This window comes from Pipra filicauda, unplaced genomic scaffold (genome assembly GCF_003945595.2).
Source record: "Pipra filicauda isolate LSUMZ 115617 unplaced genomic scaffold, ASM394559v2 scaffold311_size1313980_pilon, whole genome shotgun sequence".
Taxonomy (NCBI): Eukaryota; Metazoa; Chordata; class Aves; order Passeriformes; family Pipridae; genus Pipra; species Pipra filicauda.
Window position 1 is genome coordinate 146,679 of NW_024104434.1, and position 24,166 is coordinate 170,844.

At 46.2% G+C, this 24,166-nt stretch overlaps 1 protein-coding gene across 2 annotated transcripts in view; it reads right to left on the reverse strand.

Moving 5' to 3' along the window:
* MKLN1 (muskelin 1) overlaps window positions 1–16,072 on the reverse strand; it is a 102,708-nt gene extending 86,636 nt beyond the window's left edge. Inside the window, exons 1-2 of one of the 2 annotated variants that reach the window (XM_027710054.2) lie at window positions 15,966–16,072; window positions 1,641–1,710 (exon numbers count right to left, since the gene is read on the reverse strand). In XM_027710054.2, coding sequence (XP_027565855.1) covers window positions 1,641–1,710; window positions 15,966–16,063 — 168 coding nt within the window. In that variant the 5' untranslated portion in view covers window positions 16,064–16,072. The remainder of the gene's footprint in view (window positions 1–1,640; window positions 1,711–15,965) is intronic. The other variant, XM_039383487.1, reaches the window with a different exon arrangement.
* Between the last annotated feature and the right edge of the window lie 8,094 nt (window positions 16,073–24,166).

Sequence of the window (24,166 nt, forward strand, 5' to 3'; positions counted from 1 at the left end):
AAATGCCTTGCTTAGCATTCAGAGCAGTGCCCAGTTCTCCAGGGCTGGATTCAGTCGTTCTGCAGCAACATCTCCATTCGGGTCACGGCCAATCCACATAAAATTTTTGGAAGACATCTCTTTAACAAGCTCGTGTGGTTTGTACAGAAGTCTGCCACTCTAATTATTACCTGCTTAATCTACATGTCTGAATACAACCCTCATCACTGCTTGTCAGCTTGGAGCACAGGCTGGGAATATTCTAAAGCACCATTTACAAGAGGTTCCTTCCCATTCCACAATCAGATTTTTAAAAGCAATAAATATTCAGGATGGCTCAGAAAATGAAAGAGCAAATTTGAGCAGCAACTAAAAGTACACCTCAGATGAAAAACCCAGTCCAAAACCACACCACAAAAACTGACCCTGCCTTGGGAACAAGAGCACCCTAAGAACAACATGTGCTTCCTGCACGAGAGGAAGGATGTACAGACTGGAATAGAACCCAAGCTCAGCATCCATTACCCTGCAATCCATAGTTCCTAGATAGACTAAAACTGCTTCAGGCCATGGATTAAGCTCCTATGCTGCTTATCAAAATTATTATATATTAAAAAAATCAAATTAAAAGCAGTATATGCACAGAGGTATCAAGAGAATAAAAATTATTAGTCTTCACAAGCAGGTTTATGAAACATGTTAATGGAATAAAGAGGACAGTTTTCCATCTCCTCTAAAAAACCTTCCACTTTTGCAGACACAACAACAGAGAAGGATTGATCAGAAAATCCAGATGAAAGCTCTTCAGCTGGACAGGATGACCTGCTGCTCTAAGGAGCCACCAGTGCAGACTATCGATTTTTAACACACCTCCGAGGCAAAGCAGCAAGATTTACCTGGAGAAAAATCCTGTGAGAGTTCACTCATGAGGAATCCTTGGATTAAATAAGCAGATAAGCAGAACTCTGCACAAGAGAGACACTGCACAAGACACTCTGCTCAGTGCTTTAAACAGAAGAATTTAAAAACAGTTCAAACCAGCAAGAAACATAAGAGATACAGAAGCTGACCAAACAGTATCAGAGTAATAAGGTGCGGATCTAACACAAAAAAAAAAGGATAACACATTTATTGGAGAAAAAAAAAAATAAGCAGAAAAGCATTTTCTGGATAACCTAAAACCTACTTAATAGCAAGAAAGCAAATTAGATGCTAAAATCAATACAAATCTTATTTTAATAAGGTGCTTAGCCAGCAGAAGAGGTGACATTGGTGTTTTCTTTAACCAGAGGCTACATTTCTAAACGTGCTGTTAAGGAGAAACAAACACAGGCTCCTTAGATCTGGGATTCAAGGCCAAGAACCTACAACAGCCTCCAGTAGTGCTGACAAAGGGGGACCTCACGCCTCATTAGCAACTTAATCTCACCATAAGGTTCCATTATTTCCAGCACGACCACGACTGCCAAGGATGAAACCTGAAACTTCCCCCGCAATGAAGCATTTCTTGAAACATCACAAATTGCTAGAAATGTAAATACCTGATGTACCAACAATCTGCATTTTACTCAGAGAAGGAAGCCAATAAAAGCTGTCAACAGCAGCAGCATGCATTCAAAATAAAAATTCCAGGATATATTAAGTTGTACAACACGGCTTACCTGGGGGGGATAATTGCTTTCTGAAGACCACCTTGAGGACTGATCATTGGGCTTATCCACCAAGATATTCCTAAAAAAAACCCGAGAAGCCAGAATTAATTTAAACAACAGCCACCTATTTTACTTCTCCAATAAACCTGTTTACATGCAGAGCAGTAACATTCTCATGCAACCACCTAAATCACCAGGTGGAGACTCGGGTTCTCCCCCTCATTGTTAAAAATTTTGTACATCACTATTTTACAGGACCCATCAAAATACGCCCCCGAGCCTCGTGGTTGAGAAACGGAGCCCCAAGTTGCGAAACAAAAAAAAAATCCAAATTGTGAAACAAATGTAAAACAGATGAATTACAAGTCTGTAATGAAGTGGAAAAAACGGGCTCATTCACCCCATCGGGGTAAGAACTTCTCAATAAGGTTAGTGATGAGCAGTGAGAGGGTTACTAAGCCAAAAATTGTCCTTTACTAGACAGGCAATATTGGAAGGGAGAGAGAGAGAGAGAGCTGTTAACCTACTTAAGCTTTCCTGGAGGGTGGAAGATGACCACCTAACTCATGCCAAATTTTAACAAGTATTTTTCATGAGCTACGAGCCTAGGACAACACACAAGAAAGCAGAAGTTCAACCCTTCAACCAAGCAAAACTGAGCTGCAGTTTGGAACAGCACAGTATTTATGGGGATTAGCAAATTGAGAATACATTTTTTGGCTAAAATTAAACAGATTCATCATGACAGTCACATGACAGGTCTGCCTCCTCTCCTAATAACAAAGTTCACCTCCCAGATTAAACTAAAAAAAAAAAAACTAAAAAAAAAAACAACCAAAAATGACTAAAATGTATATAATTATTGGCGAGGTGACGATGCACCACCTGCTGGACAGGCCTTATGAACTCCACGACATCCAACTAATGAACTCGTCAGCTCATAAAACTTATGTAAAAAGAAGGAAACTCATCAAAAGGCTTATGCCATCTCCATCTGCTGTGTAGGAGGGAAAGAACACGAGCATCTGGATTACTACAAAGGGCTGGAGGAAAAAGCACTGCCATGAAAGCTCTGAAGGGAAGGAGGTTAAGTCAGAGGTTGAGCACTAAGAGACAGAAATCAGCTCGCTCTTTCCACACCGGGCAGACCGAAATCGCTGCTCTAGCAACGGTATCCAAGCAGTCCCTGCTGTGACAAGGGAGACAGCAAAGAGCCAACCAAGGGTGGGTGGCCTCTGAAATCCCAACATTTTCCAGAGCTGGTGAAGTGGTCGTGTCCATCTGCAGGCTCGGATCCTCAGGATTTTCACACAGCATGGGAATAAAACTCAGGTTTCCCCTCTGCCTTCAGCTAATTCCCACCGTGGCATATTTATTGACACAGCGATGCCAATAGGAAGGGAAGGGAAGGTTCGCTGATCCAGGGCTGCAGGTACTTTATTCACCCATTTCCAATGGGGAAAATGCGATGGAACAGGATATGGACAAGCACTGCCCTCCTGCTCAAACCCCATCGAACAGGGAACATCAAGCCATGGATCTGCATAATTAAACATCCATCTACTTTGCAGTGCGAACAATCTATCAACTCCAAGAGAAAACCTAACCCCCATCTTTAATTACAACCAGGACAAAACCAACTAAACCAAAAAGGGAGAACTTCTGAGACACAGATTTCTAATAAAAGCTGCCAGTCTCCGAGCTAAGTCACAATTAGAAACCACAAGACACTTGCTGTTGAGAAGATTCATACCTGCACTCTCCTATAGCACGCCACAGGCAAGACAACACGGTATTTAATAAATTCTTAATGCCTTTTTCTATCTGGGGAGGAAAAAAAATGCTAAACTTGAAGATATGTATCTTATATTAAATACTTAAGGGATATAAAGGCAGATAAAACTAGATAATGGCCTTTCTCCTTTATGGAACTTTATCCTAGAATGCAAGAAGACAACTTACCCTACAGATTATATTTTATTTATGATGCCATTACATTTGCTTAAATACTGGACATAAACTCTTCATATGTTGAGCAACAATTGCAGGAATTGGCACTGTTACACGGTCAGATAATTCCCTGCTGGAAAAAGGCATTTTATACCTGGGACAGATCCCAAATATCGTATTTTTAGAAGGAGATTTGTTTGCTTCTCCAGGTCAAAGATCAATTTGCCACAACCAAAGAGAATCTCAATCAGCACAGCTAGACAAGATAAAAATCCTTCCACAGAGATAGAGAAAAGAGACAGGCAGTCACACAAAATTAAGGCTAAAAAGAAATATGAAAGATAAAGATAGTAGTGTCAATGGAGTCAGAAATGTTTAAAAATACGTGGGTTATTAATTTGTTAAGATTAAACAAACATTGAAGACAGAAGTCCGTATGTACAAAGTCAATTTACCAAAACAATTTAGGAAAATTTATGGGCTTGGAGGAATTCAAGCATTCCATGAGCCATAAGACAGTAAGAAACAAACAAATTCATATCCTAATGGCAGACTCCTTTTTCCATGTAAAGCCCTTTTTCTGGACATCAAACTCCCACACAATACCCGGGGGCAGGCTTTACAGATATGACACCTAGATTAAAATCTGAGAAACTTTAGAAGTGAAAATTCCATTAACTCAACGACTTTCCATGTAATTTTCACAAGGTACTAAAATAAAAAAAAAAAAAAAAGTATTTGTAAGCCCTCGAGCTACACAAGAACAGAAAGGTTTTACACAAGCTTTTCCTGCGAAAAAAGCAACCCATTTAGTGTGGTTTGAGATAACTCCTAATCATCAGCTGTGGGTACAGGATCGAGTCTCTCACAAATCTCCAGCAGTGCCAAGAGGGACCATCCCACCCACTCTCTCCACCAGCAGCTATAATAAAGATTTGCATAAATAACTTCTTTAGTCAGATCAGTTCTCCAGTCCAGCTCATCTCCGGTGCCACCACCACCAGGGATGGCAAAGATGAGCAGCTGGATCCGGACGAGGGGTTCCCAAACTCCCAATCCCCCTCTCCCACTGGAAAAATCAGATGTCATGATACCTCTGCTACTAAAAGCTAAGGAGAAGGAGCCATTTTCTTTGCTCCACGAGCAGCACCGTGTCCAGAGGTGGCACTGGTGTGCCTTCATTTCCTAACCTGGCTGCCTGCAGGGCTATTAACAGCTCAGCCTTACTGAAAGTGCTCCCAGCCCTAAATAAGTGGATGATTCTGATTTCTCCATGCAAAAAGCCCTTCTGGCAGAGCACAGGGCAAGGTTCTTTTTATTACCCAGGCAGACACTGCCCTCACAACTGCTGGAAGTAGATAATTTTTCCTTTCACCATCCCAGGAAAACCGTCATATCCGTTGTGCCAACTGCTGGTTGATCTCTGCTGGAACAACAGAGATGACCCCATGTCTGGGGACTTCTCTGCAAAGAGCTCTGCACGACAACCACGAGGAGAGAGTTTTCCTTTGCTCTGGGGGGAGGGGGGGGGAAGGGAGAAATAAGATGACTTTGCAGAACACGCTGCAAATTAGGTTTAAGGCTGCTATAATTTGCATCTAACCTAAATATTTTCATGAAGCTGCTATTAAGAGAAATCCACGACTTTAGGAACGAGTCCCTAAGAACAAACAAATCCCAAACACTCGCTTTGCTTGGCACACTCACGTGGCTCCTCGGAGAGCAGCTGTGCAGGAAAGGGCACGCGCGTCGCCAAGAGCACTTGGAACACGGACAGGGCTCCTCTGGAAAACCACAGAGGTACCAGGCCATTACACTGCAAAAAGCATTTGGAGTGCTAGGGAAACACAGACTAACTGAAAATGGGCAAAATACTCGCTCCAGGGTTGATTTTTTTCAGTTTTTCCTAAAACCATCCCAAAAGGGATTAAGGGAGAACATGGCAACTGGATTACACGGACTAGAATTTCCACTAAGGCCATCGTAAGAGGTGGTGGAGCAACTATTTCAAGCATGTGAAGCCATCACAGCAGCCAGCACAAGGCATCCACAGAGATACTCCTGCCCAGCCAGGACACTGGAATGTACACACAGTCTTAACCAAGAAAAACGGGGGAAAAAAAACAACTCGCCACCAAAAAAAAAAGTCCACGGATCTGGAAAGAACTACGGATTTTTTTTCTCCTGCAACTCGAAGAAACTCACTGCAACTAATGCTGGTTTCAAACCACCTGACGGGGATGTTTGAAGGCCTGTGTGTACCTCTGGCTGTCCCCTAAAGCAGTTCAAAAAAAACTTTTTAGATTCTCTTACAAAGTTTTTCTCCTTCCTATGGGAAAAGTTCTCTGCTTAAAATGGCAGAAGGATGTAAGGACGTGAAAATGTCTTGGTTGAAACGCAGCAAAACACACACAGTTATTATGCAGATCCATTCAGGAAACAAGTTTTTTGGGGTTTGGGTGCTGTTCTTTGGGTTTGCTTTTTTAAAACTCGGGATTTTTTAACCCCACAGGAGGACCTCCTGCACAGCAAAACAAAGCTTGAGTTAAACATGTACAAGTGTGCACTTTTAAATATGATACTGTGATGAGATTTGCCAAGTGACTGCTCAAATTTGCTTCATCTCCTCAGCAGTCTCACACAAACATCCAGCATATCGTAAATTCACTTCTCTGAAAAGTAAAATAGCTTAGCAAGTACGGCATAACAAAAATAAACTGAAGGATTTAGAAATCACCTTACAGAGATATCCTCATCAGACCACAGCTGATTATACTGGACAACAAACTTGGTATTACTTAGCTCTGGCTAAGATATAGCTCAATTAAAAACAGGTTTTCAATTATTTCTTTCAATTAACATTGTACTTTTTGGTTTTTAAGCAGCCTCTCATCGCTGCCAGACCAACCAAACTGCTTCTTAAATGCAAAATGACACTGCTGAAGGCACTTCCAGTAAGGCAAATTACGAAGTACTTGTTTTTCACTCCCCCCACCTACTTAAGACTTCTTTAAACAAGATCTCTTTGATTCATCAGCACTTCCTCCTGACATGCCAAGAATGAAATGTTTACCAATAGTGACTAAAATTGCAGCAGTGAATTTCCAGGAAGTCATAGAACTGTTTGGGGTTGGAAAAGACTTCCACGATCACCAAGTCCAACCATTCCCCCAGCACTGCCAAGGCCACCAATAAAACCTGTCCCCAAGTGCCACCTTTAAAATCCCTCCAGGGGTGGTGACTCCACCCTGTTCCAGGGCTTGACAATCCTTTTGGTGAAGGAATTTTTCTTGATATTCAATCTAAACCTGCCCTGGCACAACTTGAGGTCACTTCCAGGTTGTCAGGGTCCAGTAAATAACTTCTATTCCAGTGACACTCCACAGCCCTAAATCACGGATTAAACTTTTGACTGTATGGCAGCACTGAGAGCCCCAAATCCAGCTCCAGGATGGGAATATCAGTATTGGCACAGCGGAAAAACAAACTGGAGACAAAATAAAGTCAGGCTTAGTCATGTATGTTGGTACCCACAAAAACTTCATGCATCACAGATGATTACCAGCCTAATTGTCCCAACATTTAGGGATTATAATTTGGATGCAATTTAACTGGTAAATGATGCTGAGAACCTTTAAGCTTGAAAAATTACCAAGGTTTGTTCTCCCTCTGCACAAAAGGGAACTTTTCCATGTACTTCATATCTCTCTACTTTTTTATATGAAAGTAACTTAAAATGTCAGTGATATTAGTGAACTCAGTGATTATAAGATCCTCTGGAACAGTTCCTTTTACTCATTTCATACTCAGTGTTCATTTGTACATGTCCAAGACACAAGCATACCTGAAATCCAGCCTTTTAGCTTAGCCTAGGTGAGGTCTGAGGAGGCTGCCTGAGTAGAAATAAATCCCTGGCTTAATAAAAGGACCAAGAATAGCGTGAATTCTGCCCTTCAATAGTCAAGGAAAAAGATGAAGAGATTAAATTCTTCAGCTGATCGGATTTGCAGCCAACAGATAAAATATTGGAGTAAAATTTGCCAGAGTTTAAAAAAAACCACCAGCCACGACCACTTGATAACAAAGTTCAGTTTTCATTTCATAAAATATCTCATAGCTTGCTGAAAAATAGTTTAGGCAGTGTGTGAGCAGGAGGATTTCTGCTGCCAATCACCAGAAAAGTCGCTGAACTTCAGCTTTCCAAAACTTCCCCAGTTCTGGTTTAGCAGCTCACTTCAGTACTGCATAGTGCTCACTTCCCACTTCCAAAAGCACTTGGGAAGGGGCAGATCCTTTACCAGAAGATTAGAGGATAGCAATGTCCACACAAATCCCTTGGGCTGTGTTTTGGAAGCATCACAGCCCTGGTGGAGTATTTTTGCTTGACTAATGCACATATGGAAAAATTTACCGAAGGCCAGGAAGTAGATTTAGGCCTTCCACACTTTCACAACATTGCAGGGATGCTCTTACATGCCACAATATTAGTAATATTTCCACTCAGAGGAAGCCACAAAACCAGACTAAGTTATTACATGTACAGATATACATTGCTAATGTAAGCCATAAACACATCTTTAACATTCATCAGCACCGTAACCTCACACCCAGTAAAAGTTCACCCAAAAAACTGATGCCTGTAAAAGAATTTAAAGCAGACCATGTTCAACAAAACAGACTGGAGCCTCCTCATGCCCAGAGTGACGTCAGGTTTGGAGATTTTTTCCACCAGAACTCTATGGAAAATGCCTCTTGGTCCCAGGTGGGACAACCTTCACAGCTTTCCTTTCAAAATTAAGTTTCTCACTAATTAACTCAGGGAATGCAGAAGACAAAATACTGATCTGGAAAATAAAGAAGTATATGTATATATGGTATATAAAATAAAGAAGCCTGTTAAGTGTTGCTTATTTGGGGAAATGCATTACAAGCCAAACATTTGCCCCTGGAGCTACATTACAGAATAATTCCTTATTTTGGGGCAATATACATAATTCATGCTGAAGGAAACAGCAGTTCCCAAGCCAGCATTACTTTCATATTTGGCAGCTTCCAAACCCTGTACCCAAAAGCAGGTTTTCAAGGAGACAAAAATGTGAGAGTTAGCAATAGTACACCACCATGAGAGAGCAGAGTGGGAACTCATTCAGCAATTCCTTATGGGTCAGTTTACTGAATCCAAATTTTTCCCTTCCATTTTAGCACTCTGTGTGAAGACCATCTCTTTACTGATACAACTTTCAAGTTCAGAACACGCTAGGAAATTGGTATTTAAATACAGCTGTAAGAGCCAAATGCTGCTTAAAGGAAAAGGAATCCCAGAAAAATACAGGTCACGTCCCAGAGCTTCAGCGTTTTTTCAGGCACCTTCCCAGAGCTCCAGGGTGACATTATGAACCCAGGAGTCTCGGGAGGAAAGGCAGGGAAGACCAAGGAAAACACCACCAAATTCAAACTGACCAAGGCACAGTTTTTCTCCAGGATGAAGATCCTGTTATTTGCCAGGAACAGCAAAACACTCCAGCAGAGGAGGAGCAAGTGCCATCAGCCACTCTGCTGCTGCAGCTCAAATCCAGACGTGCAGGCTGCTGTCCTCAAATCAAATAGATGGCTGTGCTCCTTGATTTAAATTGATCCAGGAAATAATTTCTCAAGGATTATGCACACTGACTTTCAAGTAATGACTGAAATAGCAACTACCTAAAGCAACAACCACTCTACATCTTCAGTGCTCCCTCCTCCCCTTCCAGTAACTGGTGCATTATGGAATTCAGGCCCAGCTGAACTTACAGTTCCCTCTTCCCACAAAATTCAACAGGCAAAAAAGCACAGCTACATTTGGGTTTACAAGTTCATATAAAGTCAAGCACTGGTTTGCTTTGGAATGTGATGAATGTGCAGAATTAGAAACTATATTCTTTGCCATGAAAAAAAAAAAAATCAAGCAGACTGTACATGATGTCTGAGCAATTACACTCATCCCAAGGAAAACTCTGTTTCACAGAGTGTTTTAGTCTTTAAGCCAGTAATTAGTCATCAGGAGCTGGAACACTTTTATTAAACTCACAGGCTGTACAGCCACATACAGGGCAAATGATCCATAATCTGATGATGTTAACACCTTCCAGGAAAATTGTACATTCTTAATGTTCCTGAAAAATGCCATCCCAGAATAGGCTGAACATCCAATACAGGTTCTGCCAGGTTGGTCACACCAGGGAACCTGAGCAATTAGCATTTCACCTTCATCCTTCTGCCAGTGAATAAAACTGTCTAATCTCTTAAGTAATGTCTATATTTTATCTGGGGCCCAGAGATTTCTTCTTATACTTCAGCACTTGTGCTTCTACCTGGGAAGCAAGAGGTATCATAACTCATGATTCATCATAACTTCATAATTGTGTGATTTTTTTTCACTCCCTTCACCTCTCTGACATTTTTCTTTCTCACTAATTCACCTTATCAGACATCAGAGTTATGTATTGAATCTGTGCAACTTTATTTTCTACAGAAATGTTTTGCTCTCTAAGTACTGAATTTCAGCTTTTGGAGAAAAATCCTAGGCTACAGAAGTGACGTAAACAATGGGAAAATGCCTGTCAGAACGTGAGATTGTCCAGAAACATCCAGAAAACCCACACAAACAAGCAGGGGGGGAAATATTTTCCACTGGACATTGAAAAGAACGAGAAGCAGAACTGAGAACATTTCTATAGACAGGGTTCAGCAGAGGGGAACAGAGTCGGGCAGCTCCCTGTTTTAGCCAGGGTTTGCATTCCCAGCTCATTTGAGGGAATGTTGGAAGTACTGATCAATATTTAAAGCCATCAGCAGTGACAGCCCCAGCCCTGTGCCTGCTCACCTTCCCATATCTCAAGGCAAAGCAATCACAAGGAGGAAAGTGAGTTGGCTACACTGAAATATTCAAGTAAAGCTATAAATACTGACAACTGAAGCTGAAAAAACTACATTATTGCTTGTTTGTGCAAAAAAAACCCCAAAGTCACAGTTCTACGACTGGTCCACCCTTTAGGTCTGGTTTAAATGGCTTTAAAAGGCCTCTGCAGAGGGTACCCTCACCTTGTCAGGGAAACAGAGCTTGGGCTCAGGGAACAGAATATTAAAAAGAAACCTTTTCATTAGTTATGACTGATCTCAGCTCGAACATGGGATTCTTCAAGACCTGGATGCATCTTTATGGAAATTTATGAACCTCTAAGGTGCAGATCTGAGTCCCTGGTTTCACGTGACAGGAGGAGAAACAGGGGAGCTGGAGTTCAGGTTATTTTCCACCTGGGTTTTTTTGTTTGGTTGTTTGGTTTTGGTTGTTTGGTTTTTTTTAATCCTTATGGACTTTACCCCCAAAAGTTTGTCACACGTGTTGTTCTCAGCGCTTCCTTACTAACGTTTTGCAGGACCTTAGATTTGAAAACATAGAAGAGTTTTTACTCTCTCAGAGTAATCATAATACAGAACTACATTTTAAACTTTTCAGGAACTTACTGTCACATCCTCATAGCTAGAAAGCAAAACAAAAAAAAATTTGCTTTCTCACTTTAAAAGTCTATGAGTCACTCACATTTTACCACCAAAGTATCTTTGACTAAGTTTACTTCCTCCTGCTTTGATGGAAATACAGAAAACCAGCAAAAATACAGAATTATTTTAAGTGCATTTAACAAATCAGCTGGTTCTTTCCCTGCTCCAGTACACTTCCTAGGAAAGGGACAGCAGAGTCATCCAGCCTTCAGCATTTGACACCATTCATGGTGTCAAACTGGAAAAGACTGGAATTCTCAGAACAACTGAAGTCCACCATGAATTAGATAAAAATGAGTTGCAGTGAAAAAGCGACACAATTAGGAGGCTGTAAATGGTACTAAATTATCAGCTAAGAAACCAATCAATTTATATTCTTAGTAACCACCTTAGCACAAAAAATAGTAAAACAAATTACCAACTAAAAATCCTAAAGTCAAACCTAGGAAATACACTGATCTTCCTCTACAGGGATTCTATACAGGAAGACCTGAATGACTCTGAAGATCTGAGCAATAGAAATGGGATGAAACTTCCTCACAAAGGTATGTGACTAGTGCAACATCACAAAAGGCTCTTGTTAGTCTCTGAAGTGGGATTTCAGCTCCATAAAACGGTGACAGAAGGACCCAAGTGCATCAGTCAAACACAAAACACCACCAGTCACCTCCATTAGAAACCGGGGTCCTTGGATACAGTAATTTGGCAGTAGAAAAGGGTGCACGACTGCCATGCACAGAGCACAGCACTTCACCCCTTATCCAACTCAGAGGAAGTTCAAACAGGAGCAGGTACAAAACCAGGCTACTAAAATATCAGGATATCAAGTGCTTCTCTCAGAATGCAGAGTAAAAGCTTTTGATTCTTTTCCTTATCAAAAAAAAAAAAACAACAAAACCCCATTACCTTCTATAAATTGTTTATCCCTCCTTATCCAAAAAAAAAAAAAAAAAAAAAAAAGAAGTGACTGAGCTCATCACTTCCTGCAGAAGTGCCTCTGCACAGGCAGAGCGTCTCTGGAAACACCAGATGTTTCAACAACAAATTTCCTCTTGGATCAATTTTCTTCCCAAAGGCAAAACCTCCCCTCAGTGCAAACTGAACTAGCCACTATTACCAGACCAACTCTTTCACTTCTACCCACAGAGTTTTTAAAGTAAATATCCAAGTCACTGTTCCTGCTGGCAGCTACAAACCAACAGAGGGCAACTCCAGTGGTTTGAAAAACAGGAGAATGATTCCTTGGCAGACTCCAGAAGGATAATCCACACTCAGTGTTTGGAAAGGTCTTTGTAAACATGCAGGTAGCCGCAGCCCTGGTGAAAGAGTCAGACACTGAATCCAACATCAACTCCGTGGTACCAGCACTAAATGCCAGAGGAGAGATGCCAGCATTCACCAGAGGAAGCTTCTGAGTCACTGAAAGAAAACTGGTCTTTTTTGATAGACTACTGATCCTCAACTAGAGCATGACCAGAAAGGTCTTTGAAAAACACTTCTAATTTTGTTTTCTTTTGCTTGGGCTTTTTTTTTTTTTTTTAAGAAAAAGAACAGTTATCAGATGATTTCAGTACTCTGAAAAGTTTCAGTGCCAGTTCAGCATCACATAACCAGATGTGATATAAGTCACTAGACATCTAACTTCTTTCCTGGTCAGCAGTGATTAAAGTTTTATATTTCATAACTTTGTTTTACATTTAAAACCATAGAACTACTTAAGAAGTGTGTTTAAATCATGTTTAGCTGACAAGCCACTCTGCTCCCCTTCCACAAGCACTTCTCCTGCACTACCACAACTCACAACAACAAGCAGCAATATTTAGTAAGTTGTATATTCATTCCTACATCCATGAGGGCAGAGTCCCTCTTCTACTCCAAGGTCAAGTGGTTTCTTCCTAGTTAGACTAGAAAACTTTCTCAAACTTTAAACTACAGCATAACCAGAATTCTCATTATTGTGGAATCATTTAGGTTAGGAAACACATCTAAGATTGACTCCTTCCAGACAAGCATCATTCTGTTCCTCATGTCAAACACTAAGACAAGGTTTAGCTCTACCTGCATGTCCATCCCATGGTATGTTATGTTCCTGTCCCAGCAATTTTCAAGTTTTCAATCTTTGCTCCAAAAAAAATCCACCCTCTCCTATGTTTCTTCACACATTTTCTCTTTTTGAGAGTCTAATCTCAAATCACAGGTCGAAGCCTTTCCTTTCCATTTCAGACTGCATTTAAGCTCTCTCCTTTTTCATTCCCATGGGAAGCAAAAGCTAGAAAGTAAAACCCAAAACTTTCAGAGCAGACAGCTCTGACAGACATTAAGACCAGCATTCCTCAGACCAAGGTCAGCATGCCAGAGAATAACCCCATTCCTGGAATTACGCTGCTGAAAAGCCAATAAAAATTGTTTTCCCTGATGATTAGCACTTCTAAACAACATCTTAAAAACAGCCAAATGCAAGGTCATGCTTTGGAAAACACCAGCCCCGCTATAGGAATGGGAATTGTATCAGGGAAGGCAATGACATTAAGGACTTTGGGCAGCACTGCAGATGCCACGTGAACATTAAATCCTGACATGAGCCTGGAGCAAAAGGGACTAGGGGGAGCCTTGGAAAGGGGTATCAAGGAGAAAGACAATACTATCTGTTTACATCTCATCAGTGAGATCAATAATGGACTGTCACCCTCCTGCTCAGGGAACAACACTTCAACACAGAGTTAAAAGCCAGAAATGCTGGTAGAAATAACTACAAGATGATCAGAGACCTGAAAGAGTCGCCTTAAAGTCAAGTTGTTTTAACAAGAAAGATAAGGGGATTATTTAATTATCACCAAAGATTATCAATTAGGAAAGAATCCATTTCTTTTTCATACCTAACACAGCAAACACAGGGAAAGATACAACAAGGAGTTCAGTTAAAAACTTGTTTTTAAAGGTTCGCTTCATTTTGGAAAGTGGAGATAATTGAGGATATTAATAATTAACAACTAAGGCAACTCTGTCACTTGTTGAGAGCGGGTGAGTTGAGGATACTTCAATCAAAGGTCAGTAAAAGCAGCATAATCGATGATCAGGTGAGGCTCTACAACCCACAACGACCCAGCTGTCCTGTGATCCTAACGGTCCTCCCAAATTCCAGCACCAAGACTGCCTTATCAAAAAGGTGTTACTGAAACTATTATACCTAAACCTCACTGTGGTCACTCCAAACTTCTCTGACAGTCACTGGAGGAATTTAACAGGCTGTAGCTGAATGCCACGGAGCCAACTCTCCCACTGAGGATGTGATCAGGGTAGTACAGCAGCACAAACACACGGCTGTGAAGCACAGCTCCTGCCTCCTCCTGCCAACCCCCAAATTCCCAGAGGCAGGAGGTGAGGGCAGCAGGGGACCCCCTCCCCCAAAAGCCACACACAGCAGGTGACAGAGCCCAGCATTCCAGGTCAAGGGCAGGAGAGGACACCCAGCTGCCAAAAAACACAGAGCCCAGAGGCACCTGACAGCCCCTCACCTGCAGGGCAGGGGGGCACTGACCCTTCTCCCCATTTCAACCAGTGACTGACCAGCCTGTCCCACAAATGTCCTTCCCCCAAACCTGGGGTCAGCTTCACCTCCTTAGGTGCAGCTTTCCCTTGCCCATCCCTGGGGCTCAAGGCCCCCAAATCTGACCCTCCAGGCCCCCCCCACTCACTCATCACCCCAAACCTACAGCCCAGACCCTCCACCCCAAACAACACCCCAAATCTCTTCATCAACCACTTCCCCAAACACACCCCCCAGTGATGGGGCTCAGTTCTCTCTCTGAACCCCTTTCAGGCACCTCTTGCCTCCCAGCTCTGCTTTACAGACCCTCCCTCACACGAAGCCCCCCAAACCTTGCTATACAACCCCACACACGGCCCCCCCCAAACCCTGCAGTACAGACTGCCCTTCACACAAAGTCCACAAACCCTCTTGCACAGACCAACACACACACATAGAACCCCAAACCTGCTCTACAGACCCAAACACACGAAACCTCCCTCGAGTCTGCTGTAAAGACCCCCTTCACACACAGCCCCCCAAACCCTGCTGTACAGACCTTCCATCACACACAGGCCCCCAAACCCTGCTGTACAGACCCTCCCTGACACTCAGCCCCCCAAACCCTGCTGTACAGACCCCCCTCACACAATGCCACCCTAATTCTATTGTACAGATTCCCCCTTTTACACAGCCCCCTCCTAACCCTGCTCTAGAGACCTTCCCTCACACGCAACCCCTCAAACTCTGTTGTACAGCCGCCACACACACAGCCCCCCCTACACACACAATCCCCCAAAATTCTGTATAAGCCCCCAAATTACGCTGTAAAGACACACACGCACAGCCCCCCAAACTCTGCTGCACAGATCCTCCTTTACACACAGCCCCCCGTATTCTGTACAAAGCCCCAAACTCCGCTGTAGAGACGCCACACGCACAAACCCCCAAATCCTGATATGCAAACTCCTTTCACGCACGGCCCCCCAAACTCCGCTGCGCAGATCCTCACTCACGCACAGCGCCCCAAACTCCGCACAAACTCCCAAACTCTGCCGCACAGCCGCACACGAACACACCGCCCCCCCAAAACCCGATACACAGGCCCCTCCCTCACACACAGCCCCGCAAAACTCTGCAAGAAACCCCAAACTCCGCTGTGCAGACCACCCCCATCACACACCGCTCCGTTCCCGCTCCCCCCGCCGCCGCCACCTCGCGCAGGCCCCGCGCAGGCCGCGCACAGGCCCGGCCGCCCGGCCACCCCCAGACCGGAGCCCGGAGCGCGCCCCGGGCGCGGCGCTGGTGCCGGCACTCACTCGGGCAGGTACGTGGAGGAGAAGCTGCTCCAGCGGTGCAGGCTGTAGCCCAGCACGCGGCTCTCGGCGCCCGCCGGACCCACCGCCGCTGCCGCCATCTTGTTGTCAGCAGCGGCCCCGGCAGCGACCGCGGCGGGCGGGGCCGCGCCCTTAAAGGGGCCGCGCTCTTAAAGGGGCCGCGCAGGGGACGGGGGGGGGGGACACACATGGCTGGGCTGGGCGGGACGAGCTGAGGGGCTCGGGGTGTGCCCCGTGGATCTGAAGGGCTCGAGGGGTTCAGGGACTGGCCTGAGGGGCTCAGGGAATGCCCTGAGAGGCTCAAGGGGTTCAGGAGGTGGCCTGAGGAGCTCGAGGGATGCCCTGAGAGGTTCGAGATGTTCAAAGCCCTGAGGGGCTCTGGGGAGGGGTGCCCCCTGGGTCTGAAGGGTTCAAGGAGTTCAGAGGGTGCCCTGAGGGGGACCTGAGGGGCTGAAATGATGCCCTGAGGGGGAGCTGAGGGGCTGAAAGGATGCCCTGAGAGGCTCAAGGAGTTCAGGAGGTGCCCTGAGAGGCTCAAGGAGTTCAGAAGGTGCCCTGAGAGGCTCAAGGAATTCAGGAGGTGCCCTGAGGGGCTCGGGGGGGTGCCCTGTGGGCATGAAGGGCTCAAGGGGGTCAGAGGGGGGGCTGAGGGGCTCAAAGGATGCCCTGAGGGGCTCGAGAGGCTCAGGGGGTGCCCTGAGGGGCTGAAGGGTTTGAGGGATGCCCTGAGGAGCTGAGGGGTTCAGGGGGTGCTCCATGGGGCTGGAGTGGGGTGTGGGGCTCGGGGGGATGCCCTGAGGGCCTCAGGGGGTGTCCTGTGCAGCTGAGGGGGACTGAGGGGTTCAGTGAATGCCCTGTGGGGCTGAGAGGCTCAAGGCGCTCAGGGGATGCCCTGAGGGGTTTTAGGTGGGCTAGGGGGCTTGGGGGGTTGCCCCATGAGGCTGGAGTGGGATATTGATTACCAAAGGGGTTGGCTCCTTTCCCAGCCCCGTGCAGGGAGGTGCTTGGGAAAAGCATCTAGGAAAACCCAGTGGGGTTTGATCCCACACTGGCTCCTGGAATTACAGACTCATAGAATCGTTAAGAGTGGAAAAGACCTTAAAGATCATCAAATCCAACTGTCAACACCACCACCACCGCTTGCCCAGAGAAGTTGTGGATGCCCCATCCCTGGAAGTGTTCGAGGCCGGGTTGGGAGGAGCTCTGAGCAACCTGAGACAGTGGAAGGTGTCACTGCTCGTGGCAAGGGGTTTGGAACAAGATGGTCTTTAGGTTCCTTCCAACACAAACCAGTCTGTGATTTTATGATTCTATATTAAAGTATTCATAGTTTCCTCCTTTGCAATTGATGTTCCTGAGTAATTCTCTGGCAGCACTGGTACCTCTCTGGGTCTCTGGTGCTGTGCTGCATTTGGAGGGACGCTCCCTTTGGGATCTCCAGACCTGGACCAGGTTGGATTTCAGTGCTTTGGACCACCATGTGCCCAGAGCCTGGCTCTGAAACCCCAAACACTGATGGGCCAGCACATAAGCTGGCGATTCTTTTACAAGTTTCTCTATTCAAGGTTGTTTAGGGTTTTTCCTGGAGAAGGGAGATGTTTTCACCCGGAGCTCCCACCAAAACCAGGGGGAAGCTTGGGACATCCTTGGGGCAGCTCTGGAGAAAGCAGGGGAAATATTTTAAGACCATGGGGGGAAAAAAAAGCCAAACAAATAAACCGCTGTCTGTTGGAAATGACAGATTGGAGAGATATTATGAGGCAGGACAGCAGGATGCCTGGCTAGATTAAATTAGCACAAGGATTCTTTTATTTTTTTTCCCCCTTTATTTTAGGAAAGCGAGTGAGAATGTGGCAGCAAAATCTGCCTGCGGATGAAAAACTCGTTCCGCAGCCTTGAAGGCTGAACATCAACTGGGTGTTTCAAAAGCGAGGGGGAACAGCAAGCACTTCATCTCAAGACCCCTTCCCGGAGGGGGTTCTCAGTGTTTTCACTGGAATCAAAGCCACAGAGCTCTGCAACACCACCACAAAGTCCATGGATGAGGCACAAACATCCACATCTCCCTCCGCTGCTGCACTAACGAGGCTTTTTGAAGTTTGTGGGCTTCCCGTGGCATTTCAGACTTCACTTATCCAAACTTCTGCCTGCGGGCATCCCTCCTCTCCCAGAATTACCACAGGAGTAATAAAACAAATACTTTACTAATAATATACTCCCAACCCCAGAGGAAGAGACGTCACCTCGATGTTCGGAGCTTCACGAACAACCAGCACAAGAGGAGCAATGACATGGGAAACCTGTGACCTCTGAATGTGAAATTTAGGGGATTGAGAGTGGGGGGCAACAGCCCCACAGCAGCCAGGAAGAGGTGAAGGAGGAGGAGGAGGAAGAGGAGGGAGAGCCAGCAGCTCCCTGCTGCACAGTGAAACCACCCCAGGATTTCTCTGCCCAGTATCCTGTTACCACTTGAATCAAGACCTGGATGCCAAGCCAGCGTATTTTTAGCACATTTTGGACTTAAAGTGAAGGGAATGCTGGTGAAATACGCAGTACTGACAGCCTTGGAAAATCTTTCTCCATCTGCAGCACAGGCAGCAGGGAAGGCTGTGAGGAAGCAAAGCAATCCTGAGCTGCAAACCGACCCCCCCCCCTCCCCGGTTTCTCCAGCCCAGCCTTCCTGGTGCTGTGCAGTTACTGGTGGCTGCTGGAGAAGAGGGTTTTTCCACGCTGGGAGAGGAGGGTTTTTCCACACTCTGAGTGGACGTAGTACGGTGGGGAGGAGTGTGATGTGCAGCTCTCTGTATCCCAACAAGGGTGGCTGCCCTTGCAGTGGTGATGGGGCCATAGAGGAAGGGGAGACTCAGAAAACACGAGTGTCTGAACCCCACTGTGCTGCTCCAGGTCTGTGCTGCATTTCCTGCTCTAATGCAACACTGGATCTGTGGAACCTGTGGAGCCCAAAGGAATCAATGTACCCTGTCCTACCTCTTTGGGGAAGAACCCCAAAAGAGGGCACTTATCACAGAATCATTAAGGCCCTCTAAGACCATAAAGTCCAACCATTAACCCAGCACTGCCAAGGCCACAACTAAAAAATGTCCCCAGATGCCGCATCCACATGTTTTTTGGACACTTTTAGGGACAGTGATTCCACCACTGCCCTGGGCAGCCTGTCCCAATGCCTGACCACTCTTTTAGTGAAGAAATTTTTCCAGATATCCAATCCAATCCTGGTGCAACTTGAGGCCATTTCCTCTTATCCCATCTCTTGTTACCTGGGAGAAGAGACCAAACTTCACCCGGCTCCAATCCCCATTTAGGGAGTCGTAGAGAGTGAGAAGGTCCTCCCTGAGCCTCCTTTCCTTCAGGCTGAGCCCCCCCAGCTCCCTCAGCCTCTCCTCATCAGACTTGTGCTCCAGACCTTTCACGAGCTTCCTTGTCCTTACAAAACGAACACCTTGCAGAGCTGTCCTTCTCCTGAGCCCCTCATCTGGGACCTTACTGAAACTCTCCAGCACAATTCCCAGACCAGAGCTGGCTGGGTGGATCTGTGCTGCCTGTGGCTGACTGGTTTGTAAGGAAGGGGCCGTGGAGGGGAAGCAAGAGCTTCCCTTGCTGCAAACAGGGTCCCTTTGGCGATCAGGGCCCAGCCTTCTGGCGAGCTCAGAGGTCCCCGGACGGGTGCCTTGGACAGTAGCTGGACTTGCTGGCAGAGACCAAGGTGACCACAAGAGATGTGCCCCACATCTCTTTGCCAGGGGGACAATACACACACGACGTTCACGTGCTTGTCATCAGAAAGCTGGAAACCCAAGGGCAGGAAACTTGGGGATATGACAATCGTTTGTGTCAGCCTGGAGACAAATATCTCACACCCCCCCCACAACCCCCCCCCACATCAGGAACTTGTTCCTCTACCGCGCGTGTGTTTCGAGTTTCCTCATGCAAAACCTCGCGTGGGCGTTTGGATACGTAACGAGCACATAGTTCAGGATGAAAACAAGTTGCGTGGAAGAGCCAAGTAACGCCAGAAAAATGAAAGCAATACAAACAACAACATGGCAGGCGGCCATACCAGCCCGCTCGTGGGCCAGCCGGATCTCACGTACTCCCCGGAGCTGCGGAGCCGATCAGCTGTTGGAAAAAGAGACCTCTAAAGAACAGGCGGGAGGAAATAGCATTGGCAGCACAGGCCGCTGCATGTTTCCTTCCAAAGCAGGACAGAGCCAAGGACATCAGGCAGAGCTGTAACATTTGGGGGCTCGTGAAGTAAGGCAGAAGCCTCAAGTGGGCTGCAGTTGTGTAAACTCCCATTGTTCTCGGAGCGGAAGCGCAGCGCTGGCCCGGCAGGGGATTGTCCTACCAGATTTTGGCGATGCTCACCTAACCAAGCTCCTTCTGCCTCGTTTCACTCAGTACATCGAGCACAGTGGATAAAAACTCCTGCCTGCACCAGACCCAGGCTCAGAGCACCCTTCCAAGCCAAACACCTGCTACCTCCCACAGCACCTTCAAAGGAAAATGCCTCTAATCACAGAATCACAGAATATTCTGAGTTGGAAGGGACCCACAAGAATCATCAGAGTCTGGCTCCTGGCATCTCTTCCAACCTGTGGGCAAGGCTGGAGCAGGACCAGGGGAATTGCAAAAACTCCTCAAACTGGCCTCACTCATCTTCATCTCTCATTTTGGTGACACGATGGAAAAAAAAAAGCGGCAAAGCTCGTTGAGACCCGTTTTCTGCGTGGCTGCTGTGCACATTCACACTGAAGAGGCATGAGAACGAGCCTCAAAACCAGATGATTTTATTGTTCGCTCCCTTTAGAGAGAGGGATCATCTGTGCCTCCTTACGACATGGTAAAACAATACCTCCTTCCAGAAGAGGTAATAAAATACCTCTTCTGATCCAGGCTGTGATCCAAGCATCTGCTCCTGGGCTACGCACTCCAATACCTGCTTGAGTCCTCTTCACTGCCTCTTGCAGCATCTGTCCTTTGGTTGAAGGCTTACATCAGTGAAAGACCTTGCTGGCAATCCAGAAGACTGAAAGGGGCCTGAAATGCCAGTGCCTCCATACACACATTGCCATAATTCTCTGCATAAAAGCCAAGCTTTAAAGGACTTGTTTTGCACAGCACAAGTGTGCATTTTTTTCGAATCAAGGTCAGTAACTCAGCTTCATTCACCAGTCTCCAGCTGCAAAACAGCATGCCCCAGACAATGGAGGAGAGTGTATGAGAGTCAGAAGATGCCTTTTAAGGGATGCAAGTGGCTCCGAGCCATGCTGGGGAAAGAAGATCTCCTTGGCACCCTTGTGTGCTCGGTTCCATCTGAACTAAAACAGGGCACCCGAGGGCAGGAAAAGCCGGGGAGATGGGAAGGGCGGCACAGATCACACTCACACTCTCTGTCCTTTGATAACATCATAAAATGTTAAGGGTTGTAAGAGACCTTAAAGATCATCTAGTCCCAACCTCCCCTGCAATGGGCAGGGACACCTCCCACTAGACCCAGTTGCTCAAGACCTTATCCAACCTGGCCTTGAATACTTCCAAGGTTGGAGCATCCACAGCCTCCCTGGGCAACCTGTGCCAGGGCCTCACCCCCCTCACAGTAAAGAATTTTTTCCTAATATCTAGCCTAAATTTCCCCTCTTTCAAAAGTACCCATTACTCCTGGTCCTATCACTCCAGTTCCTGATGAAGAGTCCCTCTCTGGCCTCCCTGTAGCACCTTCAGATACTGGAAGGTTGCTGTGAGGTCTCCTTGCAACCTTCTCTTTCCTGAACAGCCCCAACTTCCTCAGCCTGTCTTGGTAAGGGGGGATGCTCCAGTCATCTTAGCAACTTCATGGCCCTCCTCTGGACTAGCTCCAACAATTCCATGACCTTCATTTTTTTGGAAAATGCACTTTTCCAGCGTCACCCCCATGCCACCCTCTCCATGCCCACCAGCGTGACGTGCTGCCGTGCTCAGCTCCACTCCACAATTCAACGAGCACTCGTGGGAAGCAGAGGAGATCCTTCCAGTTGTGCCTCAGGCTAAAAATATTTACTCATCTCTTCTCCCTCCAGGCAGGTGTGCTCATCCCAGGCAGGGCTGCTCCTGCTGGGATGCACTTCCACGTCAGGCACAGGCTGCTTATCACACACTGCACTGCTTCTCCCTTTTCCTTGCGCCCAGGGTGCTGTGATGATTTCTCTGAATCACCCAAAGAGGATGCTCTGTCCTGTGTTTCAGATGCAAAATGTGCCTTGGAATTCAATAGTTGCTATAGTGCCTAATTACACATTTTATGGAGTACTTAGTCACAATGGCTAGAGCTCTTGTTATTAGGCTTGGACTCCTTCTGTCGCTTTATTTTAAAGACATTTCCACTAAACATTTTCTCTCTACATTAAAAATAGTGTATTGCAGCATTTTCTCCCTCCCAAAGATACCCCCAGTTCATGGAGCACCGATCACCCAATGGACAGTAGGAAGAAGAGAATTTGCAGCCTGCTTTTGTCACAGTGCTCCACGATGCGCATAAAAGTTGGCTCAAATGACAGCAACAATACATTTCCCAGGAGCTCCTGAGCACTGATCCTGGCAACAGCATGTCTGCAATTTGGAGACAACTCACACTGAATGCTTGGGGCATCCACACTTTCCCCTTGGCAGCACGGAGAAGGTGGACGCCTTGGATGCTCTTCCCAGAGGCTGATTCAGCCCATCACAATGGGACATGTCTTGGGTGAGGCTGAATCACTCTCCTGAGGTTCTGGTCTGTTTATGCACATTCTAGAAGAGGCTCAGCTTTAGCACAGTCAGTTGAGATGGGAAAGACAAGCCCCAAGCTCCTCATTGCCCCTCCAAATTGGAGAAATTAGAATTCAACTGGCATTGACTGGAAGGTCACACCCCACCTGCAGTGCTGTGTTCAGCTCTGGGGCCCCCAGTGTGAGAAGGACGTGGAGCTGCTGGAGCAAGCCCAGAGGAGGCCAAAGAGATGCTCCAAGGGATGGAGAACCTATGCTCTGGAGCCAGGCTGGGAGGGCTGGGGGTGTTCAATCTGGAGAAGAGAAGGCTCCAGGGAGACCTGAGAGCCCCTTCCAGTGCCTAAAGGGGCTCCAAGAGAGCTGGAGAGGGACTTGGGACAAGGGCACATAGTGACAGGACAAGGGGGAATGGCTTTAAACTGACAGAGGGTTTAGATTAAATATTAGAAAAAATTCTTCCCTGTGAGGGTGGTGAGACACTGGCACAGGTTTCCCAGCGAAGCTGTGGATGCCCCATCCCTATAAGTGTCCAAGGCCAGGTTGGATGGGGCTTGGAGCAACCTGGGAGAGTGTAAGGTGTTCCTGTCCCAAAACAGGGTTGTTGGACATATGTGATCTTTAAGGTCCCTTCCAACCCAAACCCTTCTATGATTCCATGATTCAAGCAGAGGGATGTTCTCCACCCTACACAGTGGGATTGGTCTTTCCCCTATTAACCTCTTTTTGTGCCCAGGTTTCTTCATCAGGAGAACTGAGCTAAATACTTAATTGCCTGCTTTCTAAGGAGTCAGGCAGGATAATTAGCTAATGTTTGGGTAATGTGTCATAGGGTAGGAGTGCTAAGCAGTGTTGCTGTCAGCAGCACAGTGGGAAGTGAAGGACTCAATCTTGTTTTTCAGTTGGGAATGTCACGGTCTCCCTAAGTCCATTGTTCCCGTTGACTGGTTTGCTGAGGGCAGGGAACTTAGGCAAAGTGTTTAAAGGAAGAGGATGCCAGGGACAGCGGAGAGCTCTTTGTGATCCAGAAGAACTGTCAGAATAGCTGGATGGATTTTGGAAAGAGAAAACTGCCAATGAAGGCAAAAGCAGGGAATACTTGGGACTGCCCAGAAAGTCCTTATGTGTGTAACTGTGACATAAATATTCAACAGCAACATCCTCTGAGTAACAAAAACACACCAGGGAAACTTTTCTTGCACTGCATTTATTGCAGTGCAGGCAGCGCAGCAGGAATCGTGGTACAGGGGCCCATCTAACTCACCCTGGGGATTGAAGTAGCCTCAGCCCAACAGAGATTTCACATGTTCAATTTTTATTATTCTGCAAATTACGTTATGGATGAACTTCACGCCCTTCTCCCGTCCGCTGATCGTAATTGATGGGATTTCAATCGCACCTCCTTGAAGTTAAACATCTGAG